This window comes from Lepus europaeus, chromosome 20 (assembly GCF_033115175.1).
Source record: "Lepus europaeus isolate LE1 chromosome 20, mLepTim1.pri, whole genome shotgun sequence".
Classification (NCBI taxonomy): Eukaryota; Metazoa; Chordata; class Mammalia; order Lagomorpha; family Leporidae; genus Lepus; species Lepus europaeus.
This window is the reverse complement of record NC_084846.1, coordinates 54521368-54540768: the sequence shown is the minus strand read 5'-3', so window position 1 is coordinate 54540768 and position 19401 is coordinate 54521368. Positions and strand designations below refer to the sequence as shown.

Genomic DNA, 19401 nt, shown 5'->3' with positions numbered 1-19401 from the left:
GGGCTCACCTGACCACGTTGGGGTGCTCGAAGGTCTCCAGGTGCCTCAGCACCGCCACCTCGCGGATGGTGGAGAGCGGCATGCCTTCCTCGCCCGTCTGCACCCGCACGCGCTTCAGCGCCACGAACCGGCCTCCGTTCTTGAGGTCGCGGGCCTTGAACACCTTCCCGTAGGCGCCCTCCCCGATCTCCGCCACGCACTCGTACTGCTGGTCGGCGCGGCTCAGGCCGTCCTTCTCCATGCCGCCTGCACGCCGCGGCTCCCCGGAGCTCGGTCCCGCTCTCCTCGGCCCCACCGGCTCCGGCGCGGGCTGGCGCAACCCTAGTGCCGCCGCGGCGAAACTCCGCCTGCCGAGCCGAGCCGAGCCCTCCTCTTCCCTCCCCGAAGCGAAGTCCTCCGCACCGACACCGAGGCGATCACATAGTCTCCACCCGAGCGCGTCTCGCTCCGGGGTCTCTGCGGCTGCAACGGGGGACAGGAGAGAAGACGACAAGTCAGACCGCCCGGGAGCCTTCCTCGGGGTTCCTGCAGCCTCCCCTCCTCCACGGCGCCCCCACGCGCGCCCGGCCCTCTCCCGCGCCGCCCAAGCCTGCCTGGCTCCTCCCGAGCAAAGCGAGGTCACTTTCTCTCCCCGCAGGGCTGCAGCCGTCTGCGCGCGGCGAGGCTGCAGGGGCCCCTCGGGGATGAGCGCGCCGCGCGGGACGCAGGGCAACGGGAGGGGGCGTGCCGAGCGGCCCGGAGTGTGCCGGGAGCGCGGGGGAGGGGAGGCGCCGGGCGCGTCAATGTCACGGCTCCGCGCGGGGACCTCGCGCGCCGCGCCGCCCGGGGGCCTGGACGCGGGTGGGGGCTCCCGGGACCCCGGAGCCCGGGAGGCCGGGCAGTGCGCGAGAAGGGGTCGTCACGCATCCGCTCGGCAGCGGCTTCCTTTCTTTTTCTACTTTCAGTTTTTCTAAGGGGGAGACCTTTAAAGACGCGGCGCACACGTACGTGGTCTAGCCGGGGGCCCGGGGCGTCTCGGCCGGGAACGCGATCCTGCCTCCGACTCCGAGGGACCTCCCTGGTGGAAACCCCGGGAGAACCAGCCATCTGGTCGGGGCGGGCTGGGCTGCGCCGGGGTGGGCGAGCCGGAGGCCCTGGAAGGGGCAGCCCCACGTGGGATGCCGAGGGTGGGGGCGAGGGGCGTCCGCCTCCGGGACTCAGCGCGGGGAGGAAGACACCAGGACCGCCGAGTCGCCCCGAAGTTTCCAGCCCAGGTCAACCTGAGCCGAACGCAACCTTCCCCAGGGGGTGGTGGGGGGCGGGGGGCGTCGACGCTGCGCCTCCCCGGGCCGAGGGGGAAGGGGCTGCGCCCCCCGGAGCCTGCCCTCGCCCACCTTTCCCCAGCCCGCGAGGCCGTCCGCGGCGCCGGCGGCCCACTGGCCGCTCCGTGGCCCCCCGGCTCCCGGGAGCCCGGGTCCCGCGTGCAGCCGGGGGCCAGAGCCCTCCGCACAACAAAGCCCCGGAGGGGGTGCCCGCACTTTCCCGTCTCCTCTCGGCCGCCCTCCGCCGCCCAAGGAGCCTCCCTCCCCCGCGGCCGCCGCGGCCTCGGCCGGACCTTCGCCGCGCCGGCCGCGTGTCCGCGCTTCCCGGGACACCTCGGCGTTACCTGCCCCGCAGCCGCGGGCCCGCTCGCCTCCGGCCGGGATTAAAGGAGCAGCGGCGCGACCTCCCGGCCCGGCGCGCGGGCGGAGCGGACCGCAGCGAGAGCGGAGCCTCCCACACGCACTGCTCTCTCAGCCCTCCCCGCGAGCCGAGGAAAGCGCCCCCGGAGCCCGCCCAGGGGTCTGAGCCAGGTCGAGGGCCACACAGGTAGCGGGGGAGCCGCCGGCGGCCGCCGGACCCGCCCCTCCCGCGTCCCCTCCCCCTCCCGCCGGAGTCCGGCCCCCGGCTCGGCGGCGAAGGAAGCGTCGGGGCCGTCCCACCCCCGCAGGGAACTGCGCCCGCTGGCCCCGCACCGCCCGCTCTCCCCCGCCCCGGCCCCCGGGCTGGCGGCTCCGGCCGAGAGGGACGGGAGCAGCAGTGCCTTTTCCCCCCCTCTCCTCCACTTTTTTTTGTTGTTGTTGTTGCTTTCCCACGCTGGCTGAATGTGACTTGACCCCATTTCAAAAAAGTTTGACATAGTGCTTCAACATTTCCGCATTCCTCCGCGACTACAAAGGCTGCAGCCGCCTCCTTCTGCTTTCTGTCTCTCCTCTGTCTTCACACTCAATGAAATCCTTCATGTGCCTCTCCCCGAGCCTGCCAAGCACCGCAAGGGTCGCCACCGGCGCAGCGGCCGGGGGGCCGCGGCGGCGACCGCCACTCCCGCGTGTGCGCACACGCGCAGGCGGCCCACGTGCACCCGGGCGGCCGCGCCGCGGGGCCACGCGTTCGAACGCCGCCGAGGTCTGCGCTCCTCAGAGGGGCGGCCCTGCAAAGCGAGAGCCTCGTCCACGCGGGGCTTCCAGCCGGGGCGCCGGCGTGCACGGCTCCGCGCCTCGCACGCCCGCGGGGCCGCCAGCAGGAAGCCTGCGTGAAGCTGCGTTTCACGGTGGGCAACGCTGGAGCCCACGCCCACGGCCGCACCTCGGCGAGCTGGAGCCGCAGCTCTGGTGTGGGGCGTGGGGGGGGGTGCGCGGAAACACTTTCTCCAGCATGGAGTCCCCTGAGGCGCTGCCCGTGCAGCCCCGAGTGCGGATTCCGCGGACGCCCGAGGAGCGGTCAAGTTCCGTTTGGAGGAGCGGGTGTCCGCGCGCACGGACGCGTGGGCGCGGTGCCACGCGACCTCCCGTCGGCGGCGGTCTCCCCGCGGCGGGCTGTCGCCTCCTCGCCAGACCGGGAGGGGCGCCGCTGCCTCCCCAGAACTGGCCCCCGCGGCCGACCCCCGTCTCAGTTCGTAAGGGGTTAACTGAGACGCCGCCGGGGACACCCCGCACCCCCCCACACCCCCCTGCGCCCACCCCCACCTCCGCGCCGGCCTCGGACCCCGGCGAGCCCTCGGAGCGCCCCCGGGACCCCCCACCCGGCAGCCCGCCCACCCGAGCGCCCCGCTCCTCACCTGAGGGGCCCGGTCGCGCCGGGGCTCCTGAGGGGGCTGCGGTGTCACCGCGACCTCCGCACGTGTCCGCGGCCGCGCGGAGCAGGTAACCGGACTCTGGGGAAGGAGGTGGCAGCGCTCGGCTGCGGCCAGGGGGTGGGCACAGCGGCGGAGGGCGGAGGGACCGCGGCGGGCGCCGCCCGCGCCGCTCGCTGGGGGCGGACGGGGGCCGCGGGGCTCCGGCCGGGGCGGCGGCGGCGGCGGCGGGGCCCGCGGCTGGGGGCGAGGACCCGCGAGGCCGACTCTGCCCGAGCCCCGCCGTGCGCGGGGGCCGGGGGGCTCGCGGCGCGGCGGTCAGCAAGTGTGCAAATTAAAGCCTTCCGGAGGGCGGGGAGGCGGCCGAGCCCCGGCGGCGCTCGGAGCCCCGCGGCTGCACGGCTGGGCGCTCCGAGCGGGGGGCGAGCCGGGCGCCGGCGGTCGTTGGGGGTGGGGGGCGGCGGCTAAGTGAAAATTTCCGGCTCTCGGGGAGGCTGGGGTGGGGGCTCCTGAGGCAGCGGGGCGACGGGGCGAGAGTGGGCTGTGTCGTCGGGAGCCGCCTGGAGCTGGGCTTTTGACAGGGTGAGGCGGGGGCAGCGGCGGTCAGGGATGTGGACGGATGGGAAAAACACAAAACGGCCCGGCCCCGAGTCCGAGGGGCCGACGGGGGTGGTAAATACCCACACTTTCCAAGAAACTGGAAAAAAAAAAAAATCAGACCAAAAAAAAATAATAATAATAACTCTTGTCTATTAAAAAAAAAAAGAAGAAGAAGAAAAAAAGTTTGGCAGGATGCCTCGCAGAAAAGAAAATACTAATCTGTCCAAGCACTTTTCACTTGGAGCATGAGCTGCATTTGTTTTGTTTTCCTTCGCTTCCTTTCGGCCTCACAAAGCCCTGTCTTTTCCTTCTGGACGGAGGAGATGGCTTGGAGATCGTCAACCACTCTTTGTGGTCAGCGGTGCACTTTGAGGGGCTGGCGGGTTCACGGTTAGCCGGGGCTTGGGAGCCGCCGAGGGCTCTCCGAGGTCTTTCTCGGGCGCTCAAAGGACCCACATGGGGTGCAAATAACAGAACTGCAAAATAATAGGCACACAAAGGGGAGTGCTTAGCCTAAACGCGGTTGTTGGAATCCTGAAATTTGAAACCTTGTGAGAATGTATGCTTTACCTTCTGAGAAAACCTGAACGTGATTATTTCAGGTGAAAATGAGATTTTGGTGGGGGGAGGAAAAAAAAGATCTTCAAGATTTTCTACAGTGGAGGAAAAGATAACTTAAAATAACTGTCCTTTTTTTGGAAAGAATTCAGTGGTGGTCAAAATCTGTATCTATAGAAGACTTGAAACCCTTTTAGATTTTCTAAGAAGCAAAGCTAATTAAATAAGTAGATATTCCAGGGCTTTGTAGAAAAATTGTAGCAAAATTCTCCTTGAATTGCAGATGTTATCTCTAAATCTTTTGAATTAAACCATGTTACTAATTGCACAGATCAAATTTTTAGTTTTATAAAATTGATTCTAAATTACAGTATGAGGTAAGGTTAAAGAAATAAAAATGGATGCTTTTCCATGATAAACATTTTGTGATTCATTATAATAATTTTTTCTTAAATAATAAAAATGAATCATTGTATGCTTTTAAACTTAAGATAATTCCTTTTGTTTAAGATCACATCTTTTTGAAATAAAATCCTGTTACTGAACAAAATTTTTATTAAGTTATCTGTAATCTCATATATGTCATACACTTAAGAATGCAAATTATTACATTTTATATTCATATAAATTATTGGAGCACTACAAATCGGTTGTACTGTAATCTAGAGACACAAATGGGAATCCTCCATTTTTCATAACTGCTCATATCTATGCTTTTTCAAACAAGATTTACTTGCTATTAACATGTTTATGCAATCCAGAAATAAGTACCAATAAATAGCCATAGGAAACAGCACACAATGGCAAGAATTTATTTGAGTAAATAATTTGTTTAAAACATACTAAGCTGTAAATATCTTTAAAATTAAAACAAGTATCTTTTATACATTGGATTGTGTTTTTATTTACTAAATTTGACAACAACCATTACTGGATTAGAAATTTCATGATTTAGGTTACTAGATTATTTGGGTAAAAAGCAAATACTGAAATTTTATTGAATTAAATAAGTGAATATCCAGTGTGAGCTCTCTGTCTGCTTCTTGTTCTGATGTTTCTTACCTTTTATGTTAATTTACCATTGTTCACTCTCCCTGTTCACCTAAGAGCCCCTACTGGCTAGAGATTCAGAACCAAGGAAATTTTACAATGATTCATATAAAATTAGTAAATTCCATCTTGTCTTCGTTTATGGACAGCTTCCTCTGTGGGTAACAGGTTGTCATAACAAAATTTGTGCACAGTTTAGAAACTGTGAACCAAATTCCGACTCTTACTTTGGAGTTTTCTATGAATAAGCACATAGCATTCAAGAGAAATGATGTTAACCAGTATTTTCATACCACATATGAGATATTCTATAGTTAAATCATCTTACAGGTTTTCAAGAATTAGAATTTAAGGATTCCAAATACGACGTTGTAGCTGACACTGAAAGTTTTCTTAGTGTCACAAAGGAAATTATTTCATGCAGGAACATTTTTATAGCATATACCTGTAAAATTTTGTTTTCACCTAAATGAAAGTAAAATCGAATGCTCTGATCTACAATTTTTAATCTTGTAAAGAAACTGGTAACTTATTATAAAATAGTAATTATATAGTACTTGTCTAATTGTAAATTGTCTCTGGTTTATTCTATTTGAATTTATAAAATCTCTTCTTCAGAAACTTGGAAATGAGGTTTTGCTGTAATCTGCTACACAATTATTTTAATTGGTGGTCCATGTAAATGTATGCTTTTGTCTATAAAATTCTCCTGTTTATTATTTCGATAAAAAACATTTCTGGTTTATTAACTTTGAAACGAGTTACCCTACTTTTTAGCCTGATTTGCATGTGTGTGCAAATGTTATCTTTGTTGAGTAATTGCCATGAAAAACTGTTACTTGAACAGAAATAGTGTAATATAGGGCAGTGCATGTTAATGCATTCTCCCACCCTCCTCAGGCAGTTCCAAGATAATTTCTTGGGTATTTTCCTAAAACACAATATTGAATGCTAAATATCCTAAGGAAAGAAAAATCAACATTTTAAATCAACTTTTTCAGTTGCAAGATTCTAAACTTGCAATGATTGTTAAAATTCGGTCTTCTAAATAAATTATTTCCTGTCAATTTGAAAATTACCTGATATGTACTGTGAGGGGAAAAAATATACCAGGTAGTAGTTTATACAATTTAAGGAGAGAAAAACAGACATTATTATCTCCTGGAACATTCTGTTTCCATGGGTTCTACTAGTCTATAATTATCCCTGTGCAACATGTCAGTACCATGCTCATATTTGTATAATTGTCCTCATCTTTTCTAGGTTTTTCCCTTTTGATAGACACCCTTATCTTCTTTTCTGTGTGTGTGTGTGTGTGTGTCTGTGTGAATGCCTGTATGCTCTTAGCGTATTGTTATGACATGTTTAAAACACGCTCTTTCATCATCTGTATTAAAAGTCTGAATAATCAGAAAAGCAACTATGAAAACATACTTACAAAAGAGGGTGAAAACTACATTGAAATACCTCGCTTCCTTTCAGTTTACCTCTACTTTTCACTGGCGTCTAACATTTCTTTTCTAAGATAATACCGGCATCTTCACCGCACATATGGCCTAACAGTTGTGTTGTTAGAGCTGCTTCTGGCTGAGCTGAAAGGGGTGCATAAGTGTTAGACCATTCAGATGGGGTAGAAAAGGTACAGCCCAGAGTGGGTGAGGATGATAAGGTGGAAGCTGGGAAGCAGGAGAGATGAAGAAGGCAGAGCTTCCGTGATTGGGGCGGCAGCAGGGCAAGTGAAGGAGGGATGTGCTGAGTTTGGGGGGCCACGGGGTGCAGCTTCCGTGCTGTAGCTTGTGCATCCAGGCAGCTTGATTGTTTCAAGTGAATGACATCCTATGTCTATCCCAGTATGCCATGAAATCTTTCTTATGAGATGAGATCATATACTATGTGTATCCATATTCACATGATTCTATTTTGTGTTGGTTTATTCTGGATTTCTCCTGAAAATATGATAGAATGGAATCCTTTGACTGCCTAGAAGAAAGTCTATGATAGCATCATTTTGAGGAGCAAACATTTTACCATGAATTGAAGAGTGTGTCTGATTTTTAAGCCCCTTGATAAATTCGTTCAAAGTTACTTACATCTTTATATTCCCAATACCTAGTGCAGTAACTGACGAGCATTTTATATGCAACAGATTTGTCAACCGAAAAGTTGGCTTTGCATCCTTTCGTCCCTCTTCTTTGACACTACATCTTTCTATTTGCTGTAGGGGACTATGCTAGAATCATTTTTAATATAATGCCAGCAAAGCATTTAATAGTTTAAAAATCAGTGTACTCATTTTAGAATTCACTTTAGAGCTGTGTCTCCTGTACCTGCAGTTCTTTTCCTTTTTAGCCCCTTTTCAAAATCTTGTTTCCTTTCAAGACTCAGCTCCTCCATAAAAACCTTTGAAAGTCCCTCTGCTGGAAGACCTCCCTCTCCGCTCCAGCTCCTTGAACCCATACATTCTGCAGGGCTGAAAGCTTGAGGCTCTGCTCTCTGCACCCCGAGTCCCCTTTCAGAGCATCCGCCATGGCTTGTTTCCTTTTGACAGTTCTCCAGCTCCTGGCCATGCCCTCTGGCCATAGTGGGTGGCCACTTACTATTGAATCAAATAGCCACAGGACAGACTGGAACAGTGTGACACAACTGATCACTTTTGAAAGTTAAGAACCAGTGTTTCATGTTGCCTAAACAGGAAAGAACCACTTTGGGTAAATTTGATATGTTTTCTCCAGTGTTGCAGCTACTGGTCATTTAAAGCATTTCTATCTGAAAGAAAATGTGTTAAAACAAATCTCTCCATTCCCTACTCCCCAAAACTCCCAACAAAAAGAATTAGGGTGCAGGATTTTGAAAAGGGGCTTTAAAAAGAGCAAATACTAAATGCCGATGCAAGTTAGACTCCATATAACCCAGACCCTGGAAAGATTGCTAATTTTATCAGCCATATCCTTCAAATTTCAGGAGACTTAGAACATTTTATCCTTGTTTTTTCTTCCCTTTGTAATCCTCACCATACCCTCTGGGAAGAGTCATTTAATCTCTCTTACCTGCAGAATCTATGCCTATTATATTGGTTTGCTAATCATCAGGAAGATATTATGGAAGTAGTTTGGAGAGATCAACAAAGAATTTTACCTTCATAAGAGAGGGTATGGAGCTATAATAGAGGGTGTCAGAAAACTTGAAATTTGATCTGGTATTGGCCACAAACTGCCGGTGTGACCTTGGGCAATACATTTTATCCCCTAGGCTTTAAGGTCTTTACCAATAAAAGAGATGATTAGGTTGGATAATTTCTATAGCTGGTGCAGCTTGGAAATACAGTGCTTGTGCAGTGTGTTCTGCCTGACAATGTCAGTATACAACTTTTTTATAAATCACAATGTGCCAGAAGACGGGACTGTCATGTCATCAATGTGGAGAGGTGTGTGGATTTCCACTGCAATTATAACGGCTTCTCTCTCGTGCTTGACCTTCCAGACTTCCAAGACTGAACAGAGTTGATGAAACGTTAGGGGAAGTCTTTACCGCTTTTATTAGAGATCAGGAAGCAGAAGTCCAAAACTAAGTGTGATAAGCAAGCCAATCCTCATTAGTAAAATGTGGTAAATAAATTGTAATCATCCACATATCTCAGACATCTTGGGTGATCACACAAAATCCTCAAAAGTACTGTGAAGCGTAGCATTGGTGGATATGACCTGTCTGTAAACTATTAGAGAGGTCAGTAGCAGCTGGACCCCTGCGAGGCAGGGGAAGGTCGAAAAGGGAGGCTCAAAGGCAGGTTGCTCTGAATTTGAGAGGCTGTGGCAATATCAGGTATTTCCAGAGTCCCCCATCAAAAGCTGTTACGGAAACGTGTGGGGCGGCTGTTGCATCCAGCCTTTCGCATAGCTTCAAGGTCCTCCCTAGATGCTCACAGGAGGGATGTTCGGCAGTTAGAATGAGGATTTCATGGATTCCTAGTCTGGTGCCATTGTGGGCTGGGTTGCCAAGCTTTCAGATTCCCAGTTTCCCTCACAGTAGGTTGGCGTGAATGCCCACTGTTGTAATTTGGCATTCCTCAGACAGCAGTAAGTATCAGAATGCAATCAACATGCCTTTCACAAAATCACATTCCCTATTTTTTCATTTAGGGATAGCTAACCCTTTTGTAGACATTTTTTCATGGGAAAAAAATTGGACTACAGGGAGAGAGAGACAGAAAGAGTGAGCTCCCATCTGCTGTTTCATTCTCCAAATGCCCACAGTGGCTGGGGCTGCAGCACAGAGCCAGAAGCTCCATCCAGTTCCCCGGCATGAGTTGCAGGAACCCAGTGATTTGAGCTATCATGGCTGTCTCCCAGGGTTTACTTTAGCAGGAAGCTGGGCTCAGGAACCAGAGCTGGAAACTGAATCCTGACACTCCGATGCAGGAGACAGGCATGTTAACCACTAGGCCAAATACCTGCCTCCTGTGTGTCATTTTAGCTGGACTGGAACATTCACTCATTGCAGGAGGAGCCACCCTAGAAACACAGAACCCACAAAATGACCTTGGCATTGACAAAAGCCTGTCTCTAGGCTGTTAAGGATGGCAGAGAGGGCAAGTTGTCTTACCTGAGCCTTCTCTTCCTTGTCCAGGGCTTGGTGCACTGCTGCTCAGTCTCCCTGTCTACTCCTCACTGTTTTCCTCACCTTCTTCTTCCCACGTGGCTCTCTGTTCTTCCCTTTGCCACTGCTTTGATGTGGCCCAAGGACCACCCCATTCTGCCCCTTAAGTCTGGACCCCAAATCTTGGCTGACATTTGTCTTAAACACTGCACTTTGCTGCTTCCTGCACGAGTTCACCCACTGGCTACCCTCCCAGAGTCACGGGGACCCTTCTCATTTCTCCTGCTTGAAGTGCTGGCTGGCTCCCTGTTTGTCATCACCTCTTCCCCAGCCTGCTACCTTATCTCCTTGGCATGGGGTGACATTGCTTTTCCTATACCGCACTCTCTCTCCAGAAATACTCAAGGAGAGCTGCCCCACTCTCCCGTTTTGATCACTTCCCAGGGATGGGTCCATGGTTCCTTGGCTTCTTGTCCTCTGATAGCTAGCTCAATATTTCCTTTTCAGCCAATTCCCTGCTTTCTTGTCTCTCCTCATGCACCACCAAGTACCTCACCCCATAGTTCTTGAATTTCTTTCTTCCGGTGATGACTCCTGAAAGATGCATGGGACTGTATGAGGGCTCTTCAAAAAGTTTCTGGAAAATACGTATTATGAAAAACTATGCCTGCGTTTGAAAAGTTGTTCACACACACACACAACAAAACCTTACCTCTTAATTCCATTTTCCATGAGCTTTCTGAAGCACCCTTGTGTGCACAATACTATAAAAGATGATGGACTCCGTGAAGGCAGTATCAGGGGACTTTCTTAAATCTGAGTCCTGGCCCAGAGTCAGTGAATGGAAGGTCTAGGTCATTAGACATGTGAGCGCTGTCAGATAATGTTCTAACTCCCCAGTCACCAGTACTCTTCCAGACCACATTGTGTTCACCTATTGCCTCTGAGCCTGCATTCCATGCTGTCTCTTTGAAGGCTGAACTGTTAGGCAGAGTAGATAAAAGTCTACAATTTTCCCTGCTCCAGTGCTCCTAAGCGTGTCTTCAGGTTGAATTCTCATGGCCTTCCTCAACAGGAAGACATAGCATGATAGAAGGAAACTGTGAAGCTCAATCAACCTGGCCCTCCATGGTTCCCACTAGGTCTGGGAGAGCCATGAAATCCACACAGGGAAGCTTAAACTTGACCATTAGAGAAAACTTCAAAAACTGATTTAAGATTTGTTAAGTAGAGAAGGTGGCTCTTGGAGCAGTGACAGGACGGAACCTGTGTGTAAGGAAGATTATTTTGGTAGTAGTAGATGCAAGAAGGCGAGCCAGGGAGGCCAATGCTCAGGATCCCATGAGTGACGAAAGGTGAGAATCTAGAAGAGAGAAAAAGCAATGAAATATTTGAGAAAGGAAATATTTGATAGGATAATCTGTGTAGACTGATAGGATGGCTGTAGTTACTTTATATTAAATTGGCCCTTTAAAACTTCCTAATTATTTCCATTTTACAGACAATGAAACAGGTATAGGACCCAACTTCTTACCAGTTTTTTTTTAAAGATTAACTTTTTCTTATTTGAGAGAGTTACAGAGAGAGGGCTAGAGAGAGAGAGAGCAAGTGAGCATTTTCATCTTCTGGTTCATTCCCCAAATGGCCACAAAAGCCAGCACTGGGCTGATCCCAAGCCAGGAGCCAGGAGCTTCTTCCAAGTCTCCCACATGGGTGCAGGGGCCCCAAGCAGTTGGGCTATCTTCCACTGCTTTCCCAGGCACATTAGTAGGGAGTTGGATTAAAAGTGGAGCAGCCGGCAATGGAACTGCTGCCCATATGCGTTGCCAGCATTGCAGGCAGCAGCTTTTACCCAGCATGCCACAGTACCAGTCCCCGCTTTTGTTTTTTTTTTTTATATGTGTTGCCCTGCTTTGGGCTTAAAGTCCAAAAGGAGTGCTTGGTCTGGGAAGGGGAGGACGGGGATGGTTCCCACACCCAGCAGGGAGACGCTCATGCCCTGAAGACGAGTCCCCCTGGAAGGTGGATGCCAATGCCACAGGCGGAGGCTTAACCCACTGTACCACAGTGCTGGCCTCTCTTACCAGGCTGAGTCCAAGGTGGTTGTGTGTGTGTGTGTGTGTGTTTTAAGTGGTGCAGCCCACAAGAAATTAAAAAAAAAAAAAGGCAACAAAAGGATGTCTCAGTGAAAGTTAGGGGTTCCATTTTTGAATTTGAGATGTTAGCCAAATAAAACTATCCAGTAGCCCATGAAGTAGGGAGCTTTCCACTTTGGCCTGGTTTTGCTTTTAAAATAGTCTCAGAACCACCATCTGGAGAAACCCACTGCTGTTTTGTTTTCAAAGGGTGTTCTGCTTTTCTTCTTTCCTATCTCAGGGCCAGCCTCATAGGTCCTCAGCAGCACAGGGCACATTCTCAGAAGGGCCTTGGGCTTAGTGCAATGCTCCGCTGTCACCATCTGCTGAGGTTTGAATGTTTTTGCCCCTTCCAAATGTTGCAACTTCACACCCATTATGATGCTGTTAAGAGGTGGAAAGTTCTGAGGGCTCCACCTTCATGAAAAAATTATTGCTCTTCTAAAAGAGGCTTCAGTGAGAGTTCTCTCCTTTGCTTTCCTGCCCTGAGAGAGCACAACACCTGTGCTCTCCAGAGGATGCAGCGAGGAGGCACCACCTTGGAAGCAGAAATCAGGGTCTCACCAGGCGGTGAACCTGCTAGCTCCTGCATCTTGGACTTCCAACCTCCAGAACTGTGAGAAACAAATTTCTGTCCTACAAATTACCCAGACTCAGGTATTTTGATAAAGCAGCACATGTGGACTAATATACCATCTTTTTGCATTCATTTTTTAAATTTAATTTTTAAAAGATTTATTTTTATTTATTTGAAAGGCGGGGTGAAAGAGAGAAAGGTGGAGGGAGAGACAGAGAGAAAGAGGTCGTCCATTTGCTGGTTCACTCTCCAAGTGGGCACCATGCCCCAGCCAAAGCCAAAATCCTGGAACTCCATCTGGGTCTCCCACACGGGTACAGGGGCCCAAGCAATTGGCCATCTTCCACTGCTTTCCCAAGCACATGAGCAGGAAGCTAGATCAGAAGCAGAGCAGCTGGGACTCAAACCAGGACTCAAACCAGGGGATGACAGCATTGCAGGTGGCAGCTTAAGCCACTGTGCCATAATGCTGGCCCCTAAGATATCATCTAATATCTATTAAACTAGGTGTCCCACATTTTTGTTTTTGACTGTGCCATGCAAGTGATAACCAGTCCTGCCTCCCTGATGGAGGGGTGGGGTAGACATTCCAGGTTCAGGCATTCATTATACAGTTCAGGCCTCCTTCATGGTCAAGGATGACTGCTTCTTTCACTGTTTCCATGAAACTCTTCTAGTGTCTTTGATGTTCAGTGCTGCAGTGAAGTTCGGTGTTGCTTGGTTCTTAGGCACTACACTTCTAAAACTGATTTTCAATTCCTTCTCAGTGTTCTCTCCTCGCTTAGCCATCATGACATACCATTTCTGCCACTTCTTGATTTGGTCTTCTTTTGTCTTGCCTTGCCAGTTTTTCCTCTTGGTTCTGCCAAACACCTGGAGGTACTTTCCAAGACTCAACAATCAGCAATCGAATCATTCTTCTGAAAGCTTCTTTACTCCCATATGAGTGATCAGTCCTTCCCCTGTGCTGTGCACATGAAAATGGATTTCCATCATCCTTATAAAATCCATTGCCTTGACCCTAACCATATATTCAACCTGTTTCATTCTCCTTTTCCCTACCTGTTCTAAATCTTCCCACCTGCTGATTTCATAACCCTTTTCAGACTTATGGCTTTTTCCCTGTTATTCCTTTCCTTTGGCTGCTCTATTCAGTCACCAGTGAGTCCTATGCTGTTCCTAGGTTCCAATTGTTTAACGCCACTTTTAGGAATATTTTTCCCAATGCAATCCTGTTCCTTAACCTTTCATCTTGACTGGCACTGGAGGCTGATGCTCCCATGGGGTTTGCCTTAACTCTTTTAGTGTCTTCTCCCCAACATCTACAACCTCTACAGCATTGTCTGATGCTGATGCTGAGAAAGGCTGACACTGAATTTCACATCTCAGAGCCACCCTACCCACCCTTACCCCTGACCGTGTGTTTGCCTGAAGAGCAGCTTTCTTAATCAGCCCACTGCTCTGGGTAGTGCTTCTAAATTTCTCTAGCTGATTCTCTATTCTGCTTTCCAGAAGATTATCTCTCACCTTTTCCTGTCTTCCTGGAGTCTCTAGAAGTTTCTTCCCATCTATATTATCATGATGCCCTTGCTTTTTATTTCACTGAGAAAATAGAAGAAATGAGGATGAGAAATCCAAAACACTTGCACTGTTCACTCTTCTTCAACTGCTTCCTTCACTGTCCACAGCACTCCACGCCCACTGCCCCTCACAACCACTCCTAGTCACTCTCCTTGTTGGTTACTTTTCATCTTCCAACTTCTAGTTTGGTGTGTTTTGGGGCTTAGTCTTCAGACTTCCTTCTCCCTCTTTCCACTCTCACATTTTGGGTAACTACATCTGGTACCAAGACTTCAGATATCATTTGCATGTTGATACTCCAAAATTTATGACTCCATTCAACTATTGCCTTTGAATTCCAGACGTATGTATCTGACTGCCTACTTAATATTTCTATGTAGATGTCTAACAAACATGTCAAACTTAACATATCCCAAACTGATCTCTTCATTTTTCTAGCTTTCTCCATCTTAGTAGATGAAAAAAAAAACAAAAAACAAAAACCTATATTCTCTGGATGTTTAGCTCAAAATCTAGCAAACAAGTTGTCTCCCCTCCTCCCCCATATCCTAAAGGCAGCCCATCTGCAAATCCAGTCCTCCCACTCCTGTAGCCACCTTCATCCCTTCATCTGTCACTCAGTCCTGTGATAGCCTGCCATCAATGTCCTATTTCTACCCTTGCCCTTCCTCCTTCTCTACACAGTGGTCAAAGTGATCTTTTTAAAACTGGGCAGATCATCTCACTCCTCCCCAGTGTCAAGACCCTTCGCCATCATCCTATTTGTCTCAGAGTAAAATCCGAGTTCTTTCCATGGTTTACAAGAGCTCATATGGTCTGACCTTACCCTCCACTACCCTGTTGTTTCTCATCACTTGCGCTCTTGCTTCCTCTGCTACAGCCACGCTCCTTGTGAATCCCCAAAACCACCAAATACATCCTGCCTGTTGAGCTTTTGCACTTGCTATTCCCTGTGGCCAAAGCTCTTCACCTACATATTTGCATGTGTGGCTTCCTCACTGCCTTTAGTTAGTTTTTTTTTTTTTTAAGATATATTTATTATTTGAGAGGTAGAGTTACAGACAGAAAGATCTTCCATCTGCTGGATCACTCCCCAAATGACCGCAGTGGCAGGAGCCGGGCCGATCTGAAGCCAGGAGCCAGGAGCTTTTTCCAGGTCTCCCACGTGTGTGCAGGGGCCCAGGGACTTGGGCCATCCTTCACTGCTTTCCCAGGCCGTAGCAGAGAGCTGGATCGGAAGAGGAGCAGCCGGGACTCGAATGGGTGCCCATATGGGATGCTGGCGCTGCAGGGGGAGGCTTAGCCCACTATACCATAGCATTGGTCCCTGCCTCTGGGTCTTACTCAAAAATCATCAGAAGGGTGTTCTTTGAGTATCCTATACCAGTTTCATCCACCTCAGTCGTCACAGTATTCTGTGTCCAGCTGAGCCAGCATACCACTGTAGCCCTTATATTAGTGTAATATACTCAGTCTTTTTCATTCCTTCCCTCCTAGTCCTCCTCCCTCCCTCCCTCTCGTAATGTCTGCCTTTCCTTGACTTTCGTCTATTCTTCCCCTCCTCCTTCTTCTGCTGTTTCTGTGCCCATTCACAGAGTTCAAGTTCTGGAGGGAAAGACCTCTCATGGCACCAGGAAGAGCAAACCTTTGACAGCTCTCACTGGCTAGGATTTTCCTGCTTAAGCTCCCATTAGAGATTGGAGGTCCCTTATCAAAGACTGCTCATTGCCAAGGTTGGTCAGAAATGCCATCACAGCTCTGTAAGCCCCTGTGTGGGTTGTACCAGCAGCATCTATTGCTTTAGAAAACCCTGACTTGTCTTATCAACAATTATGGTCTAACCGTAAAATCAACCATAACCAATTGTCTTGCTTGCTGCTCCTAGGGGGCAGTGATGAAATAATGTAGTTGCTTTGGTGCCTGATGAAGTTCAACTCCAATGATGGTGAGAATATAGGAAGGCATGAAAGACACATTCAGTGGGAACATGTTGTGTTTTCCCCCTTTTCTTCTGTTAGATTAGGAATTCGCTGAATGAAGGGACCATGCGTGCTGGACTCATGTTAATGTATACAATTAATGTCCAGCATGGTGTTTTACAATACATGCTCAGTAAATAAATGCTCTCTGAATTTTTGCTTCCCAGGAATTAGACAAATGTGGTAAAAAATTCCGAAACACAAAGCCATGAATAAAACCATGAATAACGGCAGTGCTTGATGTGATTGTCATTCAGGCGGCTTTGTAAAACATACAGTTCTAAGCACGAAATTGTCACATGCGTAAAATAATTATCACAGATCTCTGTAGTCTTGTGAGTTTCTATAGCATCTCTCCCCTGATGATTATTACTATAAATTATGGCGATAAGGAAATATATACATATGCACACATATATCTTGCTAATGTAATGTGCACATCCTATACCTTCAATACCTGTTTGCTGAATAAATGAATGAAAGAAATGACTGGTAAAAGTGGGTTACTTTATACTTCCATTCATTCAGAATGTTCTGAATGATTTCTTCTTTTATTTTAAGTTAATTGAAAGCCAGGAAGAGTAGGAGGGGAGAAAGAGATTGCGATCTTCAAACTACTAGTTCACTCCTCAAATGCCCACAGCAACCAGTTCTGGGCCAGGTGGAAGCCAAGAGCCCGGAACTCCATCCAGTTCTCCCCTGGGGGTGGCCATGATCTGTTGCCTCTTAGGATGTTTGAGTAGGAGGCTGGATTGGAAGCAGAGCTGCCAGGACTCTATTAGTATTCTAATATGGGATGCAGGCGTCTCAGGCAACAGCTTAACCTGCTGTATCACAGTGCCCATCCCTTGACTGTTCTTATTAAGAAAAAGTCACTGGGGCAGGCACTGTGGCGTAGCAGGTAAAGCTGCCGCCTGCAGTGCTGGCACCCCACATGGGTGCTGGTTTGAGTCCCGGCTGCTCCACTTCCAATCCAGCTCTCTGCTATGGCCTGGGAAAGCAGTGAAGGAAGGTCCAGGCACCCACATGGGAGACCTGGAAGAAGCTCCTGGCTCCTGGCTTTGGATTGGCACAGCTCCAGCCATTGCAGCCAGTTGAAAGTGAACCAGCAGATGGAAGACCTCTCTCTCTGCTTCTCCTTCTCTCCCTGTGTAACTCTGACTTTCAAATAAATAAATAAATCTTTTTTAAAAAAGAAAAAGTTAGTATACTAAATGGATTGACATATTTGAGTATAAAATTAAACACATTTATATTAATCATAATGTTATTTTAGTGATTCAAAAGGAACTTTAAGATTTTTAAGTTACAAAATTTAACAGAAGCCAATTTGTATCTTAAAAATATACATTCATCTTTTGTTTTGGTCTGCTAGTCTATTTTACCATGCCTTTAAAATAAGTCTGTGTTCAGCTGTATGGATTCTGAATAAAAAGCAATTTTATTTTGGGCTTGGAACATTTTATGAAGGCTAAATTACCTTGAGAAAGATGATATGATATTGAATCAAAGTGATGAAAATGTTTATATTTTAACTTTTCCTTAATACATTTGTATCTCGACGTATTACATTTCTAGACCAAACTGGTTTGTACATCTCTGTTGCTTCAGCAGGAGGAAATCATTATAAAGAAAAGTTATTGAAAATGGTCCATGTTGTGTAATTCCCAGGATAAATGGGCTGAGTAGCAAATATTTCTGTTGTGAACTGTTTTATACTGAAATGTGCGTTATTAAACCCATTTGTTGAACACATTGAAAGATCGAATATCTTCCTTACCCGACATTGGGAAATGTTTACTTGCCATTCCTCTCCTTCCTCTGCTTACATCTTGTTAGATATTGTTTCTGGATTTCCTGGAATTCATCCACATTAGAAGGGGAAAAATCATAGATGAGGAAACCAGAAAAACAAAATTTACAATTTATAAACACATATTTTAAACAAGATCATAAGAAATTTAAAATAGTATACATAATAGAAACAGTGTGTGGGAAGCATATAGAACAGTGTGGTAGGTAGCCATTTTCCACATTATCACAGGTCCTCTGCATTTGAAAAACTCAAAAAGCAAGTTAAGAATTTGAATGTAGCAAAAAGAATGTTGGTGATCAGGATGGCTTGATGGAATGTTATGCCCCTTCTGATTTCATAAGCGTATAACTTTAGGTATACTGTGTATTTAAGAAATACATGTTTATTGCCCTTTAAAACATCATGTGTGCAGTCAGATTGTTTTTACTTAAGTTAGAGTAATTTTATATCTATCTGATTGCTTATTCCAAATATTTCTGAGAAAAAAAAGCCTGTGTTGAAAAATCGATGGAACACCTGAAGGTAACTGTAACAGCTGCAGTGTGAAGGAACAGAAAGCTATCTTTCTCAATGATGATCTTTTTTCTTTCCCCTCATATAACTTCACTTATCTGGAGTTGAAGTGGAAGAAGCATATCCAGGCATCTATTCATTCATTCAACAAATATCTGATTGCTAACCCTGTGTCGACTCTAGATCAAGCACTGGTACATGTAATAAGAAGTTGTTAATATGTCACAGGACTTCTGCAGAAATCTCAAGGTTAAAAATATAGAATTGGATGCCAGGTAAATAGAGGTAATCGTGCCTTTGAGACAGATGGAAATTGAGGAAAATTACACGATGAGACAATTGTACCTGGAGAAGTGGAGGGGAGATGACAATGGTCATATTCCGTTGCTTCAAGAATTCTTTACCATGCATGATGTAGAAAGGATACAAGGGACTTTGAAGTCCACGGGCAGGAATTATGTCTCTAGGGCTGTTGGGAGGAATGTTCCCAGCCACATACCAGGGGATTGTGACTAGCATTTCTAGCATGGTGTAGGCTAGCACACGTGTTGCACTGAGCCAGAGCGATGCTCTTGGACATCAACAGGAAAACTGGACCTAGGCACAGTGTCAGTTTTCTTGCTGACATAGTGGGTCACAAGAACACAGCTGGAGCCTTGGTGTTGGAACAAGCAGTAAAAGGGGCTGAGAAGAGTGTTAGTGAAGGCATTAAACTATAAGGAATATAGTGTTAATTGAACTTGGTGATCAGAAAGCAGGGGAGGAGATGAGTGGGTGGAGGAGTGCAGGGGTAGAAGTGGAGGCTTTGTGGAGAACTGACATCCCCAAGTGCCTGTAACCGTTACACTTTGGGGAGTAATCTTGTGCATGGCTAACACAGTGGGTTTGAGGCTCACATCGAGGAGGGT

At 48.0% G+C, this 19401-nt stretch overlaps 1 protein-coding gene across 1 annotated transcript in view; it reads right to left on the bottom strand.

The window, feature by feature from the left end:
* Positions 1–3155, bottom strand: part of CDK6 (cyclin dependent kinase 6) — a 233949-nt gene extending 230794 nt beyond the window's left edge. The window contains exons 1-2 of the mRNA XM_062179253.1: positions 3077–3155; positions 9–462 (exon numbers count right to left, since the gene is read on the bottom strand). Of these exons, the coding sequence (XP_062035237.1) occupies positions 9–241 (233 nt within the window). The 5' untranslated portion in view covers positions 242–462; positions 3077–3155. The remainder of the gene's footprint in view (positions 1–8; positions 463–3076) is intronic.
* Between the last annotated feature and the right edge of the window lie 16246 nt (positions 3156–19401).